Raw genomic sequence first — 27,679 nt, 5'->3', positions numbered from 1 at the left:
ATACACCTCAATCAGCCTTTCTGTTTGGATCCTTTTTCCCACCTGTACCTGAAAAATCAAACGTGAGCCATGAGGGCCGACACAAACAAAAAAGAGATACAGCTCAGTCAGAAATGTACATAAAATGTGATGAACTTGATAAGAATGGCTGACGAGCTAGCTTGATAATTTTGAGTGATAAAACTTTTTTTTTTTTACACAATTTTACAGAAAACACAAAAACAGACCTTTATTTCACCCCCCCCCCCCTCCCCCTTATTGCTTATTTAATGGATTTTAATAATAGCTTTAACCCGGGTAACTGAATTGATATCATCCAGTTTAACACGACTCCTATCCCCGGGGAAGGATACTCCAAACTCGACACCACCATAAAGAAAGATGAAACAGATGAATCATGTTTGCTAAAGCACTGTAAACCAGATGATACCACATCTCTTAACCTGCAGCAATAATGTTCCTTTATTCTTTTTTTCTGCATCTGTCTCAGAGTTGCTCTCATCGCACCTTGACTTCCATATCATCTATTAAATGTGCCCGCTGATTTCCCTTCCTGCTCTCATGGTGTCATCACTGCTCAAACTTGACACCGCACCGGAAAAAAATAAATAAATCTCCACATCTTCTGCTGACCTCCGCCCACAGCTCCACATTAGACATTACACACTGAAGTAAATCTCCTCTTTTATTCTCATTCTCTCATATGACTAACAAACCCTGATTCTGACACCTTATACACCCACTCACATGCCAACACACACAGCCTATAGAGGATTCTGATGAACTCGCCTTAAAGCAGGAAAAACAGTTTCCACCTCGTGCCCTTTTCTGTGCGGGGTTTCTTTTTTTTTCTCCAATTGTATTTTCTGTTTTAATTTTCTTCTTTTTCTCTGTTTTGTTTCCAGAAGAAGCAGTCATCTAGCCTTGACCGGATCACCCTGTACGGCCTCATGGTCAAGCCGATTCAGCGCTTCCCTCAGTTCATATTACTCCTGCAGGTACGAGATGTTTCATCGTGTTGCACTTGTATTTTATTTGAGTGAGTACTACAAGTTAAAAAAAAACAAAAAAACTTCCAATATGAGAAACAGAAGTCCAATTAAAGATTCAGCAGCACACAGGCTGATAAAGATGCAAAGCCGCGAGGCCACAGAATCGATTAATGGATTTAAACTCATCACAACTACAAGAAGTTGTACCTCACTAACTCTCCGCGCTGGTGTTAGCCAGAGGCTTGAAAAGTAGCTAGCCACATCAGTTTTTCATAGTGCTGGATTTACATTTCACTTTCCATTCCGAGCAAAGATTTGGATTTGAGCTTGACTTTGCTGGATCTGCTGCAGCTCATTTCATCCCTCAGTAGGCATTGATTATCCATGAATTCAACAGATAAGTTATGAATGTGAATCAGGCATTTTTTTCACCCGGCCTAAACTCGGTTCTCCGAAGAGGAAGTGTGTGTTTTAAATCTTACATTACAGAGAACTCGAGCTCAAGGCACTGGAGGTATATGTCTGAGATGCAGATAAAGACAAACAGCGAGTCTCCGCTGGCTCATGGATGCGGGGTAATTATAGACATGCAACACCCAAGGCCTGCAGTCAGACACACTTTGATCCTTTGAGCGTTTTTTTGGTCTAAGCTAACATTGCTGACAAAAAAAAAAAAAAAAAGAAGCTCTACAAGTTTACACAACTGCCTGAAAGTTTAGTGTGGCTTGTACCCACTCTCCAAATCCTACGTAAGTCGCACACTGAAGGGAGTGTTTGACCCAGATTTGAACTTTTTCAGGTGGAGACAACAAGAGCTCATCATTCTGTTAGCTGTTAGTTTATTGCAGGTTGGAATCCAAGGTATGGAATTTGAAATAAGAAGTGTTTAATTGTCTGATTTACACACACTAGAGTGGATAGATAGATAGATTTATCTTTTAAAGTTCTGTGTTTGAGCTTGAGGGCTTATGAAATACATTTTGGCTACAAAATCTCCCACATAAAAAAAAATCCAAATCAAACTGGCAGTGTCCTTAAAAAGAACTTTCACTGTGACCTTTTCTAGGACATGCTTAAGAACACACCGAAGGGCCACGTGGACCGTCTGCCCCTGCAGCTCGCTCTGACAGAGCTGGAGATGCTGGCCGAGAAGCTGAATGAACAGAAACGAGTAGCCGACCAGATTGCAGAAACTCAGCAGCTAGCCCGCAGCGTCAGTGATCGCCTGCTCAGTAAGGTGACTGGACACGCGTCACATACACATGTACACACCATCGCACACACACACACACACACACACACACACACACACACACACACACACACACACACACACACACACACACACACACACACACACAAACATGCTCCAATCAAATCAGCTGTGAGCCAGCCTCTGAGCCCTTTAACTCCTCTGCACTGTTATCACTGTGAACACCTTTAAATGAACCAGTATAGAGCGATCGCTTATATCACTTTCCTGCACATTAATCTAGGAAGGCATTTTTATTTGGAGGAATTATCTCCGAGAAATGATGCCCATTAAAATACCTAAACACTACCAAATGCAGTGGCAGAGGCGTTGCCTCTCCATTAACACACTGAAATTACAGTCCTGCCGCCGCAAATCTGAACAAATGCTGCTCTGAATAAGAAGAATTAGGGGGTAAATGAGACATTTAATTGGAAACTGTAAGAGAGCTATCTCTTTCATCCCGTCGCTCTTCCTCTCTCTCCACTTTACCCGTCGTCTGTTCCCCTCTTGCACTCTCTTGCTTACTCTATCTCTCCACTTATACTCTCTTTTATCCTTCCTCCAGTGCGACTGCATCTTCCCCCCCCCTCCCCCTCCCCCTCCCTTTCTTTTTATTTCTCCTTCTCTATCAGCCCTTGCTTTCCAGGACTCTGAGATGAGCTGATTCGGCCAATCTGGTCCACTCCACACAGAATTCCATTTGCTGCGGTGACACTGCAGAATTCCAATAGGAAATGGTCTCCTCTATTTCCCCATAACCATCCAATGAAATATTCATTTTTTTTTTTTTTGTCTCAGAGTATCCAAGTTGGCGGAGTAGGACAGATAACAATGTGAGGTAGAATGGGCTCTGCACACGTTCACCCACACACACACATGGACACGTGCACGGTGAAGTGTCCTCTGTGGCTACCGATGCTTGAAAACTTTAAGGGTGAATCCTTATAGGAGCCCACCTCTTGGGGAGCCGTAAGGTTTTGTGGCCATCAAACGGTAGTTCCACTCGGACTAATGACTCATTTTGTGTGCTCTCCAAGCCACAGCCGAGAGCAGCTGCAGATTGCCTGCAGATCTAAGTCTGTGAAGTGTGGTCGGACGAGTGACTGCACTGCAGAGAGATTCATTATTTACTAAAATTAGACCTTTTGAACTACAAAAATACACCAAAGTATCAGTATCTGAACTCCATATTCTAACTTAGCCTGATGCTTGCGGTACACTGGCTTCCCTTCAATTATACAGAAGCAGGCTTAGATTAATGCAGCAACCATAAAACTAAAATTTCTGATTTAGCCTGTCTTAAAGAAGACATTGGATGATAGTGACATAAAAAGCTTTCTGCTGCTATATGACTTAGAAGATGACTGGGCGGCTGGGGCTCAGTTGGTAGAATCAGTCTTCTCTCAACCGGAAGGTCGAGGGTTCGATCCTCATCTCCTGCAGACACATGTCAAAGTACCCTAGGGCAAGACACTGAACCCAGAATTGCTGCAGCTGCTGCGTTGGCGGCCGATGAATGTGTCTGAATGGCTGAGTTAGTAATGATGGTCATTTTATATTGTTGGCTCTGCCGTCAGTGTGTGATGTTGGTGTGATCTGCAGGGTAAAAGGTTCTGAGTACTCACTCAGGAGACTATAAAAGCACTTTACACGATAAGTCAATTTACCATTTACTGGAAAGCACAGCATGAACTAACATACCTTTGTGGTGTACATAACATTCTGTTATTATAGCATTCAGCTGTGTTTGTGTGTGGGTGTCTGTGTATGTAAGCTGTACATACAGCTAACTGTTTACAACTTCATCTCTGTGTGTCTTAAACTTGTTGTGTTGAAAAATACAGTTTGTCCTGACACTCATAAGCTAAGCCAGTTTGGACTCAGTGATATGATGCAAAACGTGGTGCAAACAAACAAACAGAAATCTGGAGCATGTTTGAAGTATATTTATTTTTTCAGAAGAGTTTCTGCTTGTACCTCCCAAGTCCTTCCAATTGCTTTGAACATGTCTTTAATGTGTGCAATTTATCAGCATGAGTCAGCATGAGCAGATAAAAGTGTGTGTGTGTGTGTGTGTGTGTGTGTGTGTGTGTGTGTGTGTGTGTGTGTGTGTGTGTGTGTGTGTGTGTGTGTGTGTGTGTGTGTGTGTGTGTGTGTGTGTGTGTGTGTATGTGGCAGTCCTGGGCGATATATATACCAATTCCTGTAGAATTTTTGTCAGGAACAATGACAAATTATGGACATTTCTCCTCAACTTATCATAACTTACAGCCTATCACACAGCAGAAAAATGAGCAAAAACAGCAGGTCAGTCACCCTTTTTCTCAGCTTTCCAACAACAAAACTTTGTCTGATCTGCTGTTAAGGATGAAGTGGATGTCCTCAATTACAGAAAAAGAAAATGGGTTCAAGGGGCACAAAAGCATGACTCCTGTTATGCTCTAAAGATGAGGAAAATTGTTTTGTGTGACATCAATTGTTTTGACATCTCAGCTAGCAGCCCCCTCATCAGACTTTTTAAACTTGAAACTGCTTCATGCAGTCTCAGGTATTTTTCACTGATTATATTTATTGTGGAGAGGAGAGGCTGCAGAACCTTGATCACGGAAGAAATATTTATTTTGGGGCTTTTTATACGGACAAAATCTTAACCTAAACACAAGCTGAGCTCCTAGAAGACGTTTAGCTAGATTAGAAGCAGCTCTGTTCTCAGCCCCCTATGGAGACGTAGTGTCAGCTGAAGAGCACCAGATTTACACCACTTTACTTTTAAATACATCATATTTTTTTGACATCACTCAGCCTCATGTGTGCCTTGTGCGTTTGTCCTTATACACCCGTTAAATGACCTTCAGCAGAATGAATGTGTTGCTAATCCCCGATGAGACATCTGCTCCTCCAAGCCTGACTTCTGTGTCCTCCAGGCATCGAACCCTGGAGGACCGCACCCCCCCTCCCTTTGTGAAACTGTCTCCTCCGAGCCTCTGATCTGACTGCTGTGTCCCTTTTTCAGCAACTCAACTCGGAGCAGGGGTCGCTGGTCCTCTGCGAGACGCTCATTGAGACGGTGTACGGGGAACGGGGACAAGTCCTAAAGTCGAAGGAGAGAAAGGTCTTCCTCTTTGATGATGTGCTGATCTGTGCCAACATAAATGTCAAGTAAGTCCCTGTTGATGCTGAATGTCCTTGCCATCAAAAATACTTTGCTAATGCATTCATAATGTGCCATTCTAGCACAGAGTTGTGTGCGAGCTTTGAAAGGAGAGTCAGTTAAAACTGCACAGCGAGGAGAAATTGCTAATAGGTGGCACAGGGCTCTAATGGGGGGCGCCCTAGGTTTTGCAAGGATATTTTGGCAAACTGCATAGCAAAGAGAAATAGCTGTTAGGGGTTTTGGGCACTATCTTGGGTTGCAGGAGCTTTATCAGCGTTAAACAAATGCTAGACTGCCTAACTACAGCTACAGGAGGCCTAGATAACTGACATAAAACATTTTTTGGTTTCTTTCCAATTTATCTTATGTGGCAGTGCCATTGATCACATCTCTCTCTCTAGTTTCCCTCTCTCTCTCTCGCCCTCTCTCTCTGGAGGAGCACACTGGAAAGGGATTTTGTATATTTTGCAAAAAGCTCCTGTCAAAATTGTCGCTGAAAGCCCCTCTTCTTCTTCTTCTTCTTCTTCTTCTTCCTCAGCCTTCAAAGTAATTATCACTCCATGTCTCATTCAACTCGAGTGTCCCAGAGTTGACTTTGTCTGCCCCGCAGGATCTCGACAAACCGATCACATTGTTGATTGTCAGCGTGATTACAGGAATACATGAATAGCAATGAACTCCTCCTCGCAGCCAGGGGTACAATTTTGGCGGGGAACATGGGTGATCATACAGATTCTAATTCCCTCTCCCGAGTCTTCATAGTGACATTTCAAAGAGAATCTTCTCCTATGAGGAGCTGGATGTAGTTCTGTTGGCAGGATGCGGATTAGGGAGGGAATTTATCACAGGTTTTTTTATTTTTTTTTTGCTCTCCATCCTCTAATTCAAAACCTTTTTTATTTACTTTTTTTGTATGTCAACAGCATGAGAGGAAACGTCTCCTATCAGAGTTCTTTGTAGTTATATCTCTCTTTTTCATCGTATATAGAAAATGCAATGATTCAAACCTTTGGAGAAGCAGCTTGAACAAGTAAAAATGCAAATATGATATTAAAGCTGAGTCTTGCATGGAGGGATACACTAAAATGAAAATAAAACTCAAATCAAGTTAAAAACCTCATTAGTTGAAAGCTTATTTTGCTGTTAAATACATTTTTTCAAGAATGTGTGCGCATGGCCGGTCACATTTCAATGGATGGTTAGCAAAGTGCAGCTCCATTACTTCTCAAATCTATGAATGCTAAATGATCTGTAGTGTTAAAGGTCACATATTCTCCTCCTTTTCAACCAGTTTAAATAAGTCTCAGAGCTCCTCACAACATGTGTGTGAAGTTTCTTGTTCTAAATCCACTCTGATCCTGTATTTGATAATGCCTATAAACCCCTCTATTACAGCCCTGATCAGAACAGGCTGTTTCTGTGTCTGTACCTTTAAATATGTAAATGAGCTGTGTTTGACCACACCCCTCTCTCTGGAAGGGCTTAGGTGTCTCGGGCTTTCTCACTCCATGTCCTATTGTTTACGGTGAGAAGGCAGACTCAGAGGGCAGAACAAACACCTAGCTGTGGGAGTGTCACCCACCTGGAGGAGGGGTTACTGCCCTTTGTGATGTCATGAAGGGAAAATCTCCAAACTGCCTGTTTGAGCACACATTTTCTGAAAAGTGGAGCAGGCCAAAGATGGAGGGGATGGACTTTTCTCATAATTGGGGGGATTGTAGACAGACTAAGGACACATATTAGACACATTAGTAATCATATTGAAGTGTATTTTGCATAATATGTGACCTTTAAGTATTGCGTTATTACATATTTATAACCCCTGCTAATGCTGAACATTTTTAAGATAACACCAAGGATAACATTAGACTGATACCACCAAACACACAGAGTTAGAAAACAATCTGCAAAAAGTGCCACCATGCTGGTCTGCAGTCCACGTGAGAGAAAGAGTTTTAAGCCCAACTTTTACCAATGAGCAGATGAGCATCAGCTGAGATTGTGAGGACTCGGAGAGGTGAGGCAGTCTTGAGAGCAGGAGGCCGCCATATGAATCGGTCTCCTCTAATTTTTTCTTCTTTTTGATCTCTATCAGGGGCCCCCCAGATATCAGCAGCCTGGTCCCTGTTGGCCCCAAGTACACCATGAAGTGGAGCGCCCCCTTACAGCAGGTGCAAGTAGTGGAGGTGGGGCAGGAGGCCTCTCAGAGCAAAGACACCTTCTTCCAACAGAGCGGAGCCAGGCGGCCAAGCGGTGCATGCACCTCAGGTAAAAAATGTCAAGCAGTCCTGTCTCATCCCTCTCCCCCGTATGTCATCCTCTGTTTTAATCTCATCACTTGGAATGACTTCTGGTCTCAGCCCCTCACTCTGACTCAGCACGGCTAATCTGTTTCTGTTCTCAAGTGTCCCGTGGAGAGCCCGGCGATGCATCCGCACTGCTTGTCACTCTGATTGAGGATGTGTTTGCGAGGAGGATAGTGATGACGGTCACTTGTTCCCATCCGCCTTGGGTGTTTTATCTCAGAGAGAGATGTGGCGGCAGAGATCCACCCAACCCCCTCCCCCGCGCCTCCCCCATTCTTGCCACAGCATCCCCACAGTCTCATTTCACTCTCTGATAGACCACAAACACATCTCGAGAGGAGTCATCAATCTGCAGAGATGATTCCCTCCCTTTCCAGGCCCAATTAGAGAGCCAGTAGCTGAAGATAGGAATCGCTGGTTGAAACACTAGTTCTCCCAGCACCCCTCACTAAACTCTGGTGTACACAGAGCTTGACGAGATCCCTGATAAATGCACCATGGGAAAAGGGGAGATACAAAGCCTTATCAGGATGTAATGGTACAGGCTTTTTGAGAAGTTGCAGCTCCACGACTTAAATATTAATGGCGCCTTCTTCAGAGATACCCGTGTCATCCTCAGCATGCAGCTGCGGTTTTGAGAGCAGGTTGAGATTCTCAATGGATTTAGCTTTCTTTCGTTTTCAGGTTAGTGTATACTCACAACTTTTACTGCAAGGTTCTGGGATCATTTAAGGTTAGATCTCAGCTGCAGCTTTTCCTCCTGCTTTCCCTGCGTCTGACTCTTCATTGTTGTGCCCCACCAGAGGCTGCCGGGTTCTGACTCTGACATCCTCTCCTCCTCCTTTTTTCTTTTTTTCTTTTTTCCAAACTTGTCCGACACACTGCGGTCACCTTAATCATGTCTATCCAGAAACCTCCCCGAACATCTGCAGGGCTGTTCTCCAAATTTTCTTTCAGACAGGCTGTCCCAACTATTTATAGTTTCATCCCCCCGTGATGTCATTCAGTGGGGGTGTCTCGTCTGAATCCTGCGTTCCTTCACCATGGCTCAAAGAGAAGTCATTATTCATCTTCGGCAGACCCTGGCATTCCTCTTTATTGAAGAAAGCTGGCCTTTAGGGTAAAACGCAGGCCCGCCTTTCTTACTCCTCCCCTTTGTGTCTGCCTTTGCCTCTCTCTCTCTCGCTCTCTTTTCCTTTTCGTTCAGATCTTCACACAATACCGATGTGAGCGTTGTTATTCCATTACAGTGTACCTACAGTGTCATTGACTTTATCTGTTAAAGTATTCCAGAGAAGAAGTTTCCCTTTTTCTAATAGGTAGCATCTTATTTCCACCTTTTAAATCGACTATATTCTCAATGTTAGAACCTGTAGCTTATCATCCTATGATGATAAAACCTCTGGGGGCCACGGCCAACTTTTCAGGTAATTGGGTGCTTTGGCCAAAACTTCCTTACTTAGTTGTTTGTGAGCTGTTGGTGAGTTTCCATATCTCAATATGGACAATATGTTCTGCCTATTTGGCTCTCTACACATATTGTTGTGTGGCATTTAACTAAACTAAACTGATTGGATAATAGGAAAAAAAACAGGAAGTGTCTTACACCAAAAAACCTAGTAGTCCCTCAGCTGCAGAATCTTTAGATATCTGTTTGTAGTCATCATCATCATCATCATCTTTATTGACAGACTCAGGAGTCCATTAGTAGTGATTACTTGATGCTCCATGTATTTAATTCTACTCCAGTTATCCACACACACTCACACACGCACCTTCCTTTCTCTCTATGTTTCAATTCTGTTGACTTTCCTCCTCAGCGGTACGATTCATAAACGTTCACCTAAAAACTCCATGTTACATGCAGCATGTCAAAACAATCAAACCAAGGAAGTGCAGAGTACAGAATAGCATATTAGTGACATGCAACAAGCTTTTAAAATACACAAATACAATGTTGTGGCCTTACATTACATTAAACAGAAGACTTTGCACCACAGTATGTGCAGAATCTCTCTCTCTCTCTCTCTCTCTCTCTCTCTCTCTCTCTCTGTGTTTCACTGCAGAGCATCAGTTTGTCAGTAAAGCCAAACAATACTTCCGATTAAAGATGACAAGTTCATTTATCAAGTATTGATAAAAAAGGTTAAAGTGTTTCCTTACAAAATATACTTTTCAGCCTCTCTGCCCCCAGTACCCCTCCCTTACTGCTTACTCTTTTGACCCGCTGTCAGGGGAACCAGTTTTTTTTTCCCCCTTCAGAAGCATACCATTGGGCTTTGGCTGTGGATCAGAGGAAGGTTTTGATGCAGGTGTGGAAGCTGCATTGTCTTTAAATCCACTGGCTAGCGTCACAGCCACAGCAGCTCCGTGTTAGATCGCTGACTTACTCCAGAGAAAGCTGGGCTGGATCCCTTTGGGCCCCGGCCTTCCTCACACTGTTTAGCTACGTGCCTGGCGGCCGGCGTGGATATCCATGTCTTGGTGTGAAAACCGTATCCTGCCTCACCAACGGGATTACGCTGGATTACAACTCAGCACATTCACCTCTCGGGCTGCAGCCAACAGCAGGCCCCCAGAGGACTCGACAGACCCGCAAAGGGGTCCATGCAATCCTTCTGCAGAGGACAGGAGGACATTGTTCTTGCAGCTTGCAGCGTGCACCATTTTATATTCAGATGTCTCACCTATTGATTTCTTTGAACAGATGACAGATGTCACCTGCTGCCTCTGACCAAGATCCCATTAAACCCCAAAAGCTCCAGTGGAGTTCTTAAACGAACAATCCCAGCCCCACCCCTCTCCTCTCCCGCTGTCTTGTCCCGGCTTTCCTCTCACTCTATTTGTGCACGTGGATAGAGAAAAGGTGGCAGGTCCCCCCTTAGAGGAGCATGCCTCACTAAGCCTGCATACCTACAGCTCAGCTCTTCTGCTACTTTTTTTTTATGTGGCAGCAGTGACAGTGCAGGACAGCGCACAAGTAAAATCTACCAGCAGAATTTAATTAGGCACTCCTCATAGAGCCTGCTGGGAAGATGTGGGCCATGGGGAGCTGGGACGGAGGATGGCAGACAGGAGGAGACATAGCAATCGATTCGCAGCAGTAGCAGAGAGAGAGACTTTGAAGGTAGCGCGCTTCCAATCGATGCTGAATTTTGCGTCTAATGAGACACCTGCATTCCTTTTGGCCGGCAAAAGGGCATCATAGCTCCAAATAACAGTTTCTCCATCTGATTGTTTTTTTTTTTTACTCATAAATTCAGCCTCTGTGGTTCAACAAATAATGAAGATCGATCCTGTCAACATCGAACCTCTTTTATTAGTGCCACTGGAGTTTCAGCCAAGAGGCAACTTTTTCCGTCTGCGCTTTCACAAGTTCTCTGAAGATTCTTCTTTTCATATTTTCTTTTCTGTTTTCCCCTGAAGGACCTTTCAACCTTGAAATTCTTTTTGAATTGCATGCCTACGCCAGGGTAGAAGGTAATATGCGCTCATGTTTTTTCAGGGGTGTAAAGAAACACAGAGGTCACAGTTCGGTTTGTACCTCGCTTTTTTGGGGGGGTCACGCTTCATGAGATTTTGGTACAACAGGGAAAAAAGTAACGAGAAGCCCAGAATGCATCGTTATAGGTTTTTCTAATTTATTTAGAGCCGACAGAAGTTTGTGACAGATACAGTTTGTTCCATCTGGTGTCTCTGTCACCAATAGTTGGCACAGCCTGCAGTGTTTGAAACATTTAAAAAAAATACAATTTCAAATGTAAGACAAAATAAAATATGTGCATAAAGGAGAAATACGTCATATCTATTTAATTTGTTCTTTGGCAATTTTTGTGCCTTTTTGCCTTTATCCCTAACCCTTTATCTGTCGGGTAGGACAGCTGAAGAGAGACAGGAAATGTTGGGAGGAGAGAGCGGGGGATGTCAAAGGGGCCGAAGTCGGATTCTAACCCACAGTCACTGCGACGAGGACTACAGCCTCTGTACGTGGGGCGTGCGACATAACGTCTACTACATAATGCGTCTATTGAAATGTATACAAAGCAAGTTTTGGTAATGTCTCTGACCCTCTCTGCTTCACATCCATACTTCCTTTGCGTTTGTTGTTTATTGGCATAACTGTTCGGGGGTTGAGATACTGCCATGAGTGGCCGCCATTTTTTCTCGGCTTAGATGTATTCGTCGTATGGCTGCATGCATGGTGACGGTTTCTGGACAAAAAAAGTTACACCCATGATGTCAACGAATGCGTCGTTGTTTGGTACATAGATGATCAGTCCATGACCAAAAAAACAAAGACACAAGGTTTAAGGCACACTGTAATTATTTTGGCCACTTAAATGTTGGAACGCAACAAAAAGACTAATTGGCCCAGTCAAGAAGAGCGCAAGGACTTTACACAAGAGGATGGGGTTTGATGAGGGACGGGTAAAACTAATCAAAGTGAGAAAAGACAATTAAACAGTCAGAAACCCCAAAGAGCAGAGAGAGAAGATACCTGAAACTGAGAGAGTGGAGAGCAGGCTTTAGGTTACAAAATTACCCAATCAAGAGGCAGGGATCGAACAAACGCTTTGAGTGTAACACTCCCCCCCCCTCTCCTCCTCTTAGGTAAAGCCATCCTTGGTCCTCCGCGCCTCTACCAGGAGCTCCAGGAGCTGCAACATGACCTTTCTGTGGTGGAGGAGGTCACTCTGCTGGTGGGCACACTGCAGGGGATGTACCAGGTACGTGCGCCTTCATGGCAACACTTAAACTGTGGCTGGACTTTCTCACAGGGAAAATGTATAAACTTATATAACATATGTAATGAGACAAAGTTGTGTCTGTGGGTGTCCTGGAAAGTCCTCTGTTAATAAGCTGTATTCTTGGAGTATTAATATTACTACATAATGCATCAAAGTCAGCCAGAGGGACGCAAGAGGTTTCCTCGGTTCACCTGACTCCACGGTTCCAAACCGCTGAAGTCACAGTTACATTTCTGACAGCCCTCTCTTGGGTTTCTTAAAAGGCCTTCATTCAAATTGGCCACTTAAAAAAAAAAAGACATGCGCCCACAGAGTGACCTTCAGATGGGCTTCTTGTTCTCCAAAAAACTGCATTCAGCATCACAAACAGTTCAAAAGACTGTTACCGCAAGTTGTGACCGACACGAGAGAGTATATTTATCTATACTTTGGAAAATATGGTATGTATTTTAAAAAAAATATTTTAGCTTACCTTACAAAAGCTCCTAAGCCCTGAGAGCCCCCCCGAAGGCAGCAAAGTCAAAATAGAAGTCTACGGAGTTAATTAAAATTCCCACATTCAGTGCGAACTAAGAGATAAAGTTTGGATGGTAAAAGGAAAGCGTTTGGGGAAACCTCTCTTGCTATTCCCTCTTAAAGAAAGTGCAAAAAAAGAAGTCTAAAGATGTTTAAAATGTGATCAAAGAGGCAGCCCTCGCATGCCTCTGGAATCTTCAATTTCTAACCGCAGGAAGTCTCACATCTATCTCCTCATCAACGGAGCCACAATGGTGGGGAATGAGATGTTCCCTCTGAAAAAGAAGTGTCAGATTTGCTATGTTGCAAAAAAAGGAACCGTCAGTGCCCCTCCTGTAGCGTTCGAATCAGGACACTTCCCAGTTGTCTGCCACTAACACATTCACACTCTGCATACACTCCAAAGCCCTGGGGGGGGGGGGGGGGGGGGGGCACTCCTGCAATCACCAAAGAGCCTTTCAGGCTAATGATGGCACCTTTGCCTCCCTGCACTTAATGAGCACAATGTCCTCAGGAGGAGTGATACCGGCCTGGCACTAAACAGCTGATTTTCACTTTCCACTCTGTTATAATATTGTCCAGCGAACAAATAGAAGAAACACTTCTGCGCAGCTCATTGACTGCAGAGAATTGATTCGATGCTATTTGACTGGAGGGACCGGCTTTTACAGTAAAACGGATGCTGGTGCTGTTTCAAATAAATTCAACGTTACATCTGAGAGGATGCGTCTGTGAGAAGATGTGCGCTTGTTTGTGTGTCTATAAATATATATGTACATCCACAGTACTCCCCTGTGGTCAGTCTGCATGAAATGTGCTTATATCTCAGCTATATGACCTGCTGTATACGCCGCCGCCGAGAAACAAGTTTGAACTGTGTGTATGTGTGTGTTTTTTTTTCCTATAAAGAACCTGAACACCACTGTGGCCCAGGACTGGTGTCTGGCTCTGCAGAGGCTTATTCGCATCAAAGAAGAACAGATCCAGAGTGCTAACAAATGTCGCTTACGCCTGCAGGTGCCTGGAAGGCCAGACAAGTGAGTAGTATCTCCCATACAGATGTGCTCCAAGGAAAATGTGCTCTAATGCAGTTTATGGCTGACTCAGATGTTGGATTTCTCGTATATTTATGATGCTAAATAGATTTTTTGGGCTCCACTAAGTTGTTTATATTTCAAAGATGATAGATAATGTCATCAGCTAATTCCACGGCCGTGGTGTGAGGGCCATTAAGGGCCAAGTGGTCAGGTATGTAGCATCACTTCCTGGGTGTCTTGAAGGCGGTAATGCTGTTTGTGTTGTGGTGACCACTCAGGGCCGAGTGTGTAACCTGTCAGTATAGGTCAAAAGCATGGAGATAAGGGCACAATGGGGTCAGCTGATGGGAGGATTAGTGGCCCCATATCCTTTTCACAACACAGAGAAAAATGCTCAGTTTAAAATGTGCTCTCCTTGTGATGTCACAGTGGGATTCTGGTAAAAATAAACAACCCTCCCCTCCCCTGGTATCTCCACCCATGGACTCCACCTCCAGCCTAGAACAAAACTGTTCTAGGCTGTTCTAGGCAAAACTGAACAGGTCAACAATTTTTATTCTCGCTACAGAGGTGTGATGTCAACTGGGAAAACTCAGGGGGGGTCATTGCATTTAAAGAGACACACACACCAAAACGGAGCGTTCTGAGAGAGCTGGTTTATACAGGGTCACAAACCTCCTCTGGTGCTTGATTCATGTTATATTTTGACCAAAGCACAGCACAGATGTTTCATTTAGACCACAGGGGACTGTTTGAAAAGGTGGAAAAGGGGGAGAATATTTCCTCTTTAAGATACTGTAAGATAATCCTTTATTGATCCCCAGTGGGGGAAATTGAAGTGTTGCAGCAGTAAAAGAAAACCTCTAAAGACTTGTCCAAGAAACCCCCCCCCAAAATTAAAATCAAACATCAAACAGCAAAGACAACAACATCTCAACAACAACAGCAGAAGAAGAAGAACAGTCGGCAGCCGAAAAGCTTTTAGGGATGATAGAACTAGAAAAACTTGATTTAGCTAAAACCAACAGTACAGCTCATAATAAAAGACAATGTGGATACTCACGTGCACTAATCACTGGGCCAACAGGACACCCTGACCTTTCACAAATGAGGGGTAAAAGAACAGTTTATTCTGTGGTGAGTGGGTCATTATCTGACTCTAATAATTCATTTCCTGCACTGCTTGGGTGGAATAATGAACAGCCCTCTTTTTCTTACCTCACCTACACATATACATAACCTTTTATCAATTACTCAACACAGATCCATTTTATTTCCTGTTTACAAGTACCGTGCTGGAAATAAAAACCCTCTAAAATTCTGTATTTGGCAGAGTTGTATAAGAGATTACAATGGATTCCAGTTTTGTGGCATCTGTTGAGGAAAGGATAAGAAAGGGAGACAGAGGAGGACAAAGGGAGAATGATTGAGATAGAGAAGCTGGAGCCCTGCTGAGAGGGACTAAGCAGGAGAAGGAGAGGAAGAAAGCAAAGAAGAAAAGAGTGAGTGTTGATCGAAGCTCTCCGGTGAAAGACCTGGCTCGGTGCCGGCAGGGCAGTGGCAGTCAGAAGAGTGTGGGCCCTAATGCTTCAGAGCCACGGAGAATGTGACCGTGCCAAACCAAGCTAAAGTGACAGCTTGAGCAGCGGAGCTGTTCAGATCACTTCTCCCACATCTCCCAGCTTCCTCGTCGGCTGTCACACCAGGCCTGCAGGGCCAATCTGCTTACTCAGATGTTTGGTGGAGCCAGATGTCATGCTTACAAGATAGTCCCCGAATTCCCCTTCAAGGGGTACCCTATTTGCTGAATTCTTGTGATAACGTCATTAGCAACTGAGCTGATGAGGAGATTCCCCCCCCCCCCCCCCCTGCAGATGTCCAAGGCGTGTTTCAACATTTAAAACTAAAAGTCCCTGGAAAGCCAATTCCACAATAGCCTTTTAACTATGTGATTCAGCGTCTATGTTCATATAAGTAAGCAACTGCAAAAGTATTAGGGATTACTTTTGATGAAAAAAAAACATTGTCAGTTTCTTAAAAGGGGACATAATATGAGAAATCCACTCGTACAGTGTTTTTGAACATATATTTTGGTAACCTGAGTGTCCAACGACCCACAAAATGTGAAATAAATCCATCAAGTCCTTTGTTTGTGGTCTGCACAAGTCTTACAACACAGAGAAAAATGCTCAGTTTAAAATGTGCCCTCCTTGTGATGTCACAGTGGGATTCTGGTAAAAAATAAACAACCCTCCCCTCCCCTGGTATCTCCACCCATGGACTCCACCCCCAGCCTAGAACAAAACTGTTGAACAGTTCAACAATTTGTATTCTCGCTACAGAGGCGTGATGTCAACTGGGAAAACTCAGGGAGGGGGGGGTTCATTGCATTTAAAGAGACACACACACCAAAATGGAGCGTTCTGAGAGAGCTGGTTTATACAGGGTCACAAACCTCCTCTGGTGCTTGATTCATGTTATATTTTGACCAAAGCACTGCACAGATGTTTCATTGCGACCACAGGGGGACTGTTTGAAAAGGTGGAGAAGGGGAATAATATGTCCTCTTTAAAGTTCCAGAGACAACTCTTGGGATTGTTTATTGTTGCGGCCCCTGTGGACAAAAGGGGTACGTCATATCTCTTTGCTGATCTTCTCATGTTCGAGTGAAGACAATACATCTCATAATGCTCATAATAATTATTTTTAGATGGTAGAACTTCTGCTTCCTCCTCTGATCCTGGATTTAATTAGACAATCAAATATACTCTTTAGGGCTGCACTATGCTGGTGTTTATTTGCCAATCTCTCTGTGCTCAGCCAGGCAGATGTCTATCAAAATGTGATCAGCAATGCTCTACAGTGTTGAGAAACACACTAAACATCAAAATGAACTGATTTTATTCTACAGGGTTTTCTAATGGTTCTGAGGTTTTATTGCTTTGCTTTGAAATCATTAAAGCTTGTCACTGTTTCCTGCAACATTTTCAAAGGCTTTTGAATATTGTAGAGTGAGACCTGTGCCCAGATCTTTCCCAGAGATGACCATAGTAGAGGTAAACGATAACAATGTCGGTGGAGAAAGATAAGTCTCCTGTAGGGGGAAAAGAAACCCAATCCTGGTTGTGTGAAAGCAATTTAATTGAGGCTGGGCCTCAGTGTCGGGTGGCTGGACTGGCAGAGAGCCTCAGGGCTGGGGGTGACAGGTGGCACAGCGGGTGCCCAAACCATTCTGACACTACCCAGGGTGCAGCAGTGGCAGATTGCATTGGAGAGCAGTGGGCAAACTGGCTCCATGTCCCATATACAAACACACCCACACAATTACACCCAGGCACATGCACAAACACACATTTTTGTTTTTCTCTTGTCTGTTTTTTGTTTCTAAAATGGAAAGCACTCTACAGGAGACTTTGCTTTAAGAGACTCTTCTCACTCGATCATGTTCCCTCACTTTCCTCCTGATTACAGATGCACCTACACTAAAGCAAACATGAACGTTGCACAAGGATGCACACACAGAAACAAGAGCACAAACACACACACACACACACACACACACACACTCTCGCATACATAAAGCCGAGTCTTTGCTCTGCTGGGGAGAGAGTAGGACCGCAGCAGGGACCCCCTGTACTGAGTTGGTCCCCTCCTGTCTGGCCGTGAGCGACTCTCTGCAGTCAGGCAGCACATCACAGCCTCCACACTGCAAACAGACTGAGGACGTGGAGAGAATCCTGACTGCTGCCTCAAAGGCACCAGCCTACGTGTGACAGCAGTTCATTAACATCCTCTTTTACCGCGTCTGCCGGAGCAACCACAGGCACAGATACACGGCAAGCCAAAGATACAGATACCACATTTCATACTTTAACCAAATGTGTTTGTTGCTTTATCCTCTATTCCCAGCAGCATGCATGAAGGAACAGTATTGTACTGTGAGCCTGAAGCCTCTTTTTTTCATGGTCCCTTTTATTGAGGCTGTGCAGGCTACCCTGCAAGGCGAATCGCAAACCTTTCATTCTCAGTCATATGATGGATTCAGGCTTCATATCCAGTTCATTCCTGCTGAGAGTCTTGTCCAAACAGACTCCTGAAGAGGATCTTGGGGGCCCTTTTGACCTTCCTTCAGTGTCTGGACAACATGAGGTTTCTCTTGATTGTCTAGGAGAAGAGGTGCACTGTGCATATGTGCATGGATCCTAATTAATTCTTAAGGAACTTTAATTTATGCCGACCTTTAGTGGCATCCACCCTCAAAGATAGTTTACTTTGATTTGTCCAAACTTTAAAATTTCCACCTCTTGAAGGATTTATTTAATGTCAAACCAATGAGGGTTGATCTACATTTCTATCAAGATGCTCACAGCGAAGAAAATTGATGATCAAATTCAGCAGCATCATCTCTTGTCTCTGTTACTTTTGTTCTCTGTTTTGTTTGAACTAGCTGTTTGGAGGAAACTCAGAAACCTGAGTCCCCAAACTGATGTCCCAAAGGCAGATTTAGTCTTCTAGTCTAACTCTGTAGGCATCAAAGTGTGGCTGAACTGCACCATTCCTCTGCATCCACCACTACAATGCTTGTATCATTTTTATCATTTCTTTTGATCTCGAGACATCTCGCTGTTTTTTAAGACACAAGAACAACCACAGCACTCTCCTTTCACACAGTTCTCAGGTGCATCGGGGCCAGAGCTGGAGGGCATTTACGGTGGATTGTCTCAGGTCAACTGTTGTGGAAAAATGGTCTCTGCTTCAGTTATTAAAACATAACGGAGAAATGTGTTTAAGGAGGTATTTCATCTACTCTTCTTTGCTTTGTTCGCTACATTAATTTCTTATGTAGAAGAACTGTTTAATATAGATACTCAGCCTACACATGTTTACTTCATGGGGTTCTTTTTGATTTGTTCACTCATGTTGCTTTACTACTAAATATCCCGATGGACGCCGCGTGGCAAGTACAGTTTCATAATTGTTTGTAGATTTTTTTTTGTGCATAAATGAAGAAATATGCTCCAACTCTTGACTTGCTCTAGCAGGGAAATATCTCTAGCAGGTGTAGCATCAACTGGACATCACTTCCTGTTGTTTAGTGGTGCTATTTATGCCACTTTTAGTCGGTAACCAAGCGGTGAAAAATGCAGCCAATGGGGATGTGCAACAAACTGCAGTTCCTGGAGTGTCCACTTGAGGCTGGCTCCAAAGCAGACACTCGTATGAGGGTGTCATTGAAAAATGCCTGTTTTTACATGTTTTAACATGTTTACAGCGTGGTTCCAAAAAAATGTTGGTCTGATTAGTTCTTCGTTTTCATTGGCACACACTGTACAGAGAGTTTTAAATAACTCTTCCATTTTGCTATGTTTAAGGATACGAGTTATTAGGCATGTGGCTGACCTGAATCACGGGCGGGTGCACTTGTAGCTGTTTGTCAGGAGGCTTAAAACCCGCCTCATCACCACCTCTAGGTTGACTGAAAGTTAGGTCGAGACAGCAGTTCCAGGATGGCGACCGCCACTGACCGGCTGCCGAAGCCCCCCCCCCAGCAACCAATGGGAGACGTCACTCAGGCTTTGTTTTCAGTCTATGGCTATAACAAGTGGGCCGTGGTCGGATTTGAACCCACGGCTGCTGCGACGAGGACTGGAGCCTCTGTACGTATACGCAACATTACTGCTAGGCTATCAGGCTCCCCACAAAAATGATGATTTTTGAGGCAGCAAATAAAAAACTAGTCCAAAATCAGATACCATGTCATACCATACCATACCATACCATACCATACCATACCATACCATACCATACATCCCAATACAGGGAATCTGTGATAATTGATATAGTGCAAGTCAATCTTATACAGCACAACATCTGATCAACGGATGGCAAGGTGGCTAATGATACGATACAATATGATTTGATCTGATACACGATAAAGGGCCAATAAAAGCGAGAATATAAAGATAAAGAAATCAGGCAGAAAATTAAGTATTGTTATTGACTGACGACATTGAGACAACAGACGGATAAAGACAGACCACTACTGCAAGTCGCAAGTTGCGCAGCGCCATGCCTGAATCCACTGTCAGTCTATCTGTGTGTGTTTCTCTGACCGATTGTCAAATCCGTTCAGAACTAGTTCAACAAACTCCAGTAGGGACTCTGAACTGTCACCTTTAACTCCTCTCAGTATTTGCAGAGCAGACTTTCAGGGTGGAGGTGAACTGAAGGATGGGTGCATGACAGACTGCCACTCAGCACTCACTCCTACATCTGTCCCGTCCTTGTGCATTAGTGTCACACGTGTGCCTCGGCACTGACCTGCTCCCATAAATCAGCCAGAGTAGAGTCCTCGCTTGCTTCTCTCCCCCCTCGCTCCACTCTGCCCTCTCTTCCCTCCCCTCCTTTTTTTTTTTTCACTCGCTTTACATCTCTGCTCTCCTCATCTCTCCTCTGCCAGCATACCCGAGTCTAGTTCTCCATTCAGGCAGTGCACCACACCTGCACTGCGGCTGTCAATCAGCAGGCGGGAGGGTGGAATCGAAGGCTGCTCTCAGTTTAGCATGTCTGTGGCCGTGTGGGCATGAAGTGTTACCTTAGGATTCCCACCAAGTGAGTGGTTTTATTCGCATCGCACGCTGTCTCTCCTTCTGTCTTTGGCAAATTGCCTCTGCTATATTTAAGCAGCGAATGGTATGAATGACACCTTTTTTCGTGATAGCTCTACTTTTTTTAACATGTCAAGAAAGTTTGAGATCTTACTTCTTACTTGTCTGCAATCTCTCTCTCCTATATGAGAGCTTCTAGCACTGCCTTTTTCCTTCCTTCCTCTATATGAAATGAGAAATGAATTTGCAGCGGGCAGCGGCAGGTATCACAGAAGCAGAATTTCAGGCTGTGCACAGTTCTTCACTCTATTACCTTCTAATGATGTCTGAATGTGAAATTGTCTTCCTTTCCGCGCGCAAGAGAGCCCAACCTCCAACTTTTTTTTTTCTCACAAGCTCTCTTACGCTCTCTTTTTTCTTTCTTTCATCACCTCAGAATCACGGTGGAATAGTTATACAGGTGACTGAAGCAGGGCCATTATTTTGAAGAGCTGCTTAGTGCTTTAAAAAGACATCTCATCCTCTGCCAGACAGCGTATTTGTAGTTCAATGAAGGCTGATCAATCAGCACAACAGAATGCTCCTGTCAATGGCTGAGTCATTGCTAACGCGGGGCCCATTCTGCCAGTCTCACTTTAGTCTGCTCTGCATTAAGAACTTTTTATGTTAGTAGACAGAAGAGAGAGTCAAATATTAACACACAGGCCTGGCTAGTGGTCTAATAAGCTAAAAGGGAAATTGACAAAGTACTTGCTGAGGGAAGCAATATGTTTAGCTTTAAATTGAAAACTGAGACGATAAAGGCTGCCCTGAACAGGTGCATTCACTTACTTTGTGTTGTTACAGTTTCAGCTCTGACTCGAGTACAGCGACCAAGAAAAGGACCGTGCAAATTTTTAATTGCATCGACTTGATAAAGTACATGTTTTATGCAAATTTCAGCAGGATATCTCACTACCATTTTTAAAAACCTTGGCTAGTTGGTGAGCTATTTAGCATCTAACAAAAGCCTATTGAATCAAGAAGGTTCTTCCACTTTAAAGAATTAGCGGTTACAAACAATGCAACAGCTAACTGAATGAAACTTAAGAAGAGGCTCCACTACAATAGCTAGTGAGCAGCTAAAAGACATCTGAATAAACCCAAAAAAACAGTGACCCCACAACATTTCCTTGTTGGCTCCAGCTAACTGAATAGACCCCATGAAGACACCCAACTACACAAGCTAGTGAAAGCACACTGACTGAGCCTAAAGAAATTCAGAAATCACATTATTTTACTGTAGCTACTGTAGGTAGCAGCAATGAGACTGGCTAAAGCTAACTGACAAGTCCAGAGACACAGAGGTGTCCTAACAAAAATAGCAAGTTAGCAGCTACAAGCCGGGCAAATTCTAACTTATTTAGCCTAAAGGAAACTAGCAGTTGCCCAGCATGAGAGGGAGAATGTTAAGCTGTGTTATAAGAAAATATTAACAAATGTTTTTTTATTTTATTCCCCCCCCCCACGACACATTCAATATTATCAGCAACTTTGCCGTCACATTGTCTAAAACTGGCAGCTTTCCTTGCACATGCTTGTAAAGTCTACATCGAAAACAGTTTCATAATAATCTGTCATGCTGCTTGCATGCATGCTGTCAAGTTGTTGCTATTCACTTTCTTTTTCACCCCTGAATTTCCTGAATGTCTTTTTCATGCAACACAACCCCAGTAGGACTAAATCCATCTTATGTTCATTAACAGATATTTGTTAGTCTTACGATGTGTCTTTCAGTTTGGCAAAGAAAGTGAAATTCCCCTGTAAAACACTTAGCCCTGGGAGAGGCCTTGCATTTTTGTGGCCAATTTGAGTATTGACTTTTGCTATCGACTTTGGGCCTGTTGTTTCAGTAGCCTTTGAGACCACCTTAAATCACTCCTATTAGACCTCCTCGTGGTTATCTCTTAGTCATTTCAATTTTTAGAATCCTTTGTATCATTCAGGTAGAGCGACATTTACCCATTTTCTTTCCCAACCCTTATTCTTTTTGTCCTGGTACATTCAGCAGCATGTCTTTCTCTCATTCCTACCTCAAATAATAATAGAGCTGCCTGACTGAGCAGATGGAAAAAGGCATACCTGGTAAATATGTCAACCAGCAGACAGCATAAAAGTAAAAGTTTTTGTTGTCACAAAACTGAGAAACTAAAATCAGCTGCTTCAAAACACAATGGCCTTTACCGAGACATACAAAAAGAATGACTATCCTCGAGCTATCTTTGTTCAGACAAATATCACACTTGGCACCGTGGAGGGAGACATGAACACAAGTCTGTCTCAGAGTTCTTACATTTGGGCAGCAATGAAAGATGGAGCTATAAAAACAGTGTTTGACTGACATTTATTTGTTTACCTGAAGTCTTCTTTTTGCTTTGTAGCCTAGTGTTACCTTGATACAATTTATAGCTCTTTCAACACATGAAGAGAAAGACCTCAGGGGATAAAGGAGACAGGACAGCCTATGGCTCTGAACTCCTTGTCTCCACATGTGTACCTTGATAGCACGAATTTGATGAAAGAATCATCTGATACTAACTAAATCTGAAATAATATCTGGATAATATTAATTTCAAATTTCCAGAATCAGACTGACCCTATGTCTATCCTCCTTAGGGCCCTGAGTTCACAGTTGAGAGTTATGTGCACAATGCTGCACAACAGTAACATCAATTACTGCAAAGTTCAACAGAAAGACTTGGCCCAGGCAAAAGTTTGTCTAACTGGAAGTAGCCCAGCAACAGTTGCTATGAGAGGGGGCTCTCTGATTGTTGGTCAGCTAACTAATCAAACAGCCAGCAAAGGATCAATGGAAAGATATTATTATTATATTATTATTAGGTATAAGGGTAGATATTTCTATATATGTGCCAGTTCAGCAAAATTGGCTTATTTTTTAACTGCTGTAGGTTTATGATGGCTGGAAGGACACAATATTTATATATATATAATATATTAGATCATAAACATTACTTACATATAACATTACTTTACATATAGCATAGCATATTTTACTCACACATCCAATACTTTAGAAAACAGACATCAACACATGAAGCAAAATGAAACACACTTCAGGTTATATTAATGTTATTTTTGTCAGAAATAACATAGTTCAAATCTCAAAAGAAATATGCATTTCTCCTCTACACAGTATCAAAGCGACAACAGATTTACTGTCAAAAACATCTAAGTTACCGTACGGGGTCAGAGGCAAAATGCAAATTCCAGAATAAAGATGTGTCCTCTGACATGAAACACAAGGCCTTGAGCAAACTAAATTCACATGATTTACTTTGAAGAGGAAGACGGGACATTTTTCAACTCTGGTAAGCTTTAAATTATACATTCATAATGGATATACATACATACATTAGCACTCAACATCTGTCTCTTGAGGATTAAATCATCCGTTTTCCGTTCATTACACTTTTGAACCCCTTACTTTATTATGAAATAGTAATCTCAGAGTTTGCTGTTTTTACTGTGACGCCTTGTATTTGGAGGATAAAGGAATGTTTCTTCAAAAAGCTATGTTTTCAATATCAAATGCTCACCCCCTGCAGACTTGAAAGGTGTCTCTGAAAAGTTTGTAGCTCCTTTTCAAAAGGATGGCAGGTGCAGTTGGCTTGAATTCATGGCTTTTACAATGGATACCAACAGTGACCCAGTTTGCGGGGGGAAAGAGTTCACAGAAACTTTTCATACCACCACTGCAGCATGACAAACTTCACCTCTGTCCATTTTGTTATTTTGGTATTCTTTGCCTTCTTCACCATTATTAAACCAGATTTATTTGGTCTTTATCAAACAAGGCTGCAGATCTGCAAAATGACCATTATCTGTTAACACAGTATTATATAGTGGAGGACTTTTTCAATGCAAAACACACCTGGGCGAAGAAGTAAGCCTTTGAAACTCATTGTTATTCTTTTGAAATATTTGCAGTTTGGTTAAGTTAAGGCATAAAAACTTGTCATTTAAGTTGAGCTGGGCAAAAAAAAAATGGTGGATTTGTCCCAGCCGAGTTTGTACTTAAAACAGTGTTTCAGTGCATTTAACCCCTTGAAATGCGACGTGGGTTAAATTTTATCCTTGGCAACTATTCATGTCCATCAGGAAACAAGGGGACAGACATTTACGAGTGTGTCCCTTTTTTATTTTTTTCCCTTGCTGAGATTGGTGGTTCTAGTTTTGTGTTGTTGAAAAAACAGCAATGCAGGAGCAACAGCATGGCAGGCTTTGGCAGGCCATAAATGTTTCAAACCGGGTCTCACAACTTACCAATTTACAATGTAATAAAGGTCAAAAACAGACGGCCATTGATTTGTACGATCCCATTGTCACTTGACCCAACCCTAGATCAAAGCCTGCACAAAATGCAGTTCTGCAAGACAGCTGAAACGAAGTTACACCATCATGGCAACTTTTTACTTCCTCATTGCATTCACAAAGTCATTAAAATTGGTGCCCCAGTGTGAGGTTTGAAATTCCATTACGGCAATGGGGATCAGGGGTGGAACGGCTTTGCCCCACCATTCTGCCCACATGGGTTACACATTGCAGGTGATGCGCAACAGGCGTATATATATTACCTGGTGATATGCAAGAGCCAACTTTAACTTGTGTATCCAAAGTCTTTCAAGCTGTCAATATTGACTTTGGTTTTCCACTGGACTCTTAAGTCTGATCTCTTGGGTGACAAGACAAACCCAGAATTTGTAAAGGATTCCAGTGATCAGGTTCCCAATTGACTTTCAGTTGACATGTTTCCATGTTTCAATGTTTCCATGTTGCCAGTATGTCATTTCCACACAAAAGTTGCCAAACCACTTAAAGCTGTGAAAAGAGAGTGGGGTATGTGATGTAGTTCTGTGAGACAAGGCTGAAGGCCACGTTGCAAACATGTATGAGGAATGTTCAGCTCATTATATACTGTATATCAGTTAACTGGTGTGATATATGACTTTTTGAATTAATGCAAATCTCCTTTTTCCAATTAGTAAAGGAGTAATAGGTCATTGCATGCAACAGGACTAATTAGCATTTTTTTTATACTTAACAATACGTTTGTGTATCTTACAAGACAGAGGCTCAGCCTTTCAAAATTTGATGCTAAGAGACTCAACCTTGACTTGTTCGACTATTGAGAATGAATGGTACAAAACGAGCCAAACCATTAAAAGTATTACTCTTTCTTCCTGTCTTTCTCCTTAAATGCCACTCTCTTCCTCTGCCACTCACTACTCAAACATGTTATTTCCTTCTGTGTCTGAGCTTGAATGGGCACAAAAATCCTTCACTGATCAGAGCCTGTGCTGGTCATGCCGATCCCAGCAGGACTCTAACATTAGCAGCACTGTAAGAGTCTGAGTCCACCTACACACTGTGACCATGCTGCGCGGTCATCGCAACCTGCACTGAATGTTGACCTGAAATCACAAAACCCTTACGGACTGAACCTTTGTAAAACTACACGCAGGTCTTCTGATAGAAAGGAAAGTCTTGATTCATCAAAGGTTAAGTGCCATGAAATTAAAAAAAATGGTTGGTTCCCTCTTCCTCTTTATGTATTGTCATGCTTCCTTTTCTTATAAAGCACATTGGCAGTACGTTTCCATAACGACAGTTGTTCTTAACCATGAAAGTCCTCCACTTTCCTTCTCTCTTTGCAACTGTCAATCCCGTTTTGTCTTTTTTTCACTGCCTTCCTTTGAACTCTTACACAAGTGTTACACTAGCATTCAGAACCCAATTTAAACCATTGAAACAAACAACTATCTCAAAGCGGATACCAGGGTTATACACTTGTGGTGGTGCGCAGAAAGAATGCATTCCATAAATCAGTTACAGCTTCAAAGGATGTTTTCTGTAGACTCTTTTGATAAACAACCTGCACTTGAGATTCCCAGCTCCTGCAGCCACATATCCGATGTGTCCTTGGGCAAGACACTTAAGCCCAAGTTGCTTCCGCTAAGTCGGCGGTGTATAAATGTGTATGAATGGGGAAGGTTAACACTGATGGACACTTTACATAGCAGCCTCTGCTTTCAGTGTGTGAATGTGTAGGTTTGACCTGCAGTCTCAAAATGCTTCGAGAAGTCAGAAGACTAGAGAAGCGCTATACAAGCTCAAGTCCATTTACCATTTATCATAAAATCTGGGCATGAAAAAAAATATGTGATCTTTTAAATGTGTGTTTTTGTGTCTTCTCATCCAGGTCCGGACGTCCTGTCAGCTTCATGGTGGTCCTTAACACTCCCAACCCCCTCAGTAAGATCTCCTGGGTCAACCGTCTGCACTTGGCCAAGATAGCACAACGTAAGCACACACACACTCACACACACACACACACACACTCACAGGCATAGACACACAGGGAAAGGGATTACTCCGTCATTCTTATTTAAACAGAATGATGTAATGCAGTGAAATGTAATGACAATGTTTTAAGGCAGCGGCTCAGACATACCACAGACGCACCATCAGTGTTCCCTTCACTCTCTATTTGCTAAGTGCACACGCCTTGTGATGACTTCTAAAATCAGAGGAAGAAAATGGAGATTCTCTGCAGGGTCGTCTGAAGTTTACATGTGGAGGACGGAAGCAAACTGCTTTGGCAATTTGAAATGAATAACCTTGACTGTCTTCCATGAAAACATCAATGAATTAGGAAAGTTTGTTTTGCCAAGTGAGTGCGGCCGTTACCTACTAGTTCATGAAAAAAGCATCAGCATTCATTTCAATGTTGTACGACCAATTATTTCTACTGCTGTGGATCCCTTTTTTTTAAGCGCTGGATGTCTGATTTATGGTGGTCAACATTTATGTTGGAAAAGATTGGCCAGACCGTGCCCAGCAGGGTGCAGCACCGTTCTGTATTTTATCTTCCCAACCTCTCTCCTCCAACCCTTACCTCTCTCTGCTTGGGCCCTAAGCCCTACTGTGCAGTCTGACCCACTATAGGAGGTCTTCCTCTCTGGGCTTCATCAATGCATGCTGTCATCCAGTGGTGAAAACATAC

At 43.0% G+C, this 27,679-nt stretch overlaps 2 protein-coding genes across 5 annotated transcripts in view; one reads left to right on the top strand and one right to left on the bottom strand.

The window, feature by feature from the left end:
• Positions 1 to 27,679, bottom strand: part of atrip (ATR interacting protein) — a 486,763-nt gene that overhangs the window by 318,991 nt on the left and 140,093 nt on the right. The gene's annotated exons all lie outside the window — the stretch shown is intronic.
• arhgef10la (Rho guanine nucleotide exchange factor (GEF) 10-like a) overlaps positions 1 to 27,679 on the top strand; it is a 144,482-nt gene that overhangs the window by 47,307 nt on the left and 69,496 nt on the right. For all 4 annotated transcript variants that reach the window (XM_061041226.1, XM_061041224.1, XM_061041225.1 and 1 more), the window contains 7 exons: positions 906 to 998; positions 2,059 to 2,229; positions 5,261 to 5,406; positions 7,497 to 7,669; positions 12,319 to 12,434; positions 13,881 to 14,008; positions 26,876 to 26,976. In XM_061041226.1, coding sequence (XP_060897209.1) covers positions 906 to 998; positions 2,059 to 2,229; positions 5,261 to 5,406; positions 7,497 to 7,669; positions 12,319 to 12,434; positions 13,881 to 14,008; positions 26,876 to 26,976 — 928 coding nt within the window. The remainder of the gene's footprint in view (positions 1 to 905; positions 999 to 2,058; positions 2,230 to 5,260; positions 5,407 to 7,496; positions 7,670 to 12,318; positions 12,435 to 13,880; positions 14,009 to 26,875; positions 26,977 to 27,679) is intronic.

Source organism: Labrus mixtus, chromosome 7, assembly GCF_963584025.1.
Source record: "Labrus mixtus chromosome 7, fLabMix1.1, whole genome shotgun sequence".
Classification (NCBI taxonomy): domain Eukaryota; kingdom Metazoa; phylum Chordata; class Actinopteri; order Labriformes; family Labridae; genus Labrus; species Labrus mixtus.
Note: the sequence above shows the minus strand (reverse complement) of the source record. Positions and strands in the feature narration are given on the sequence as shown.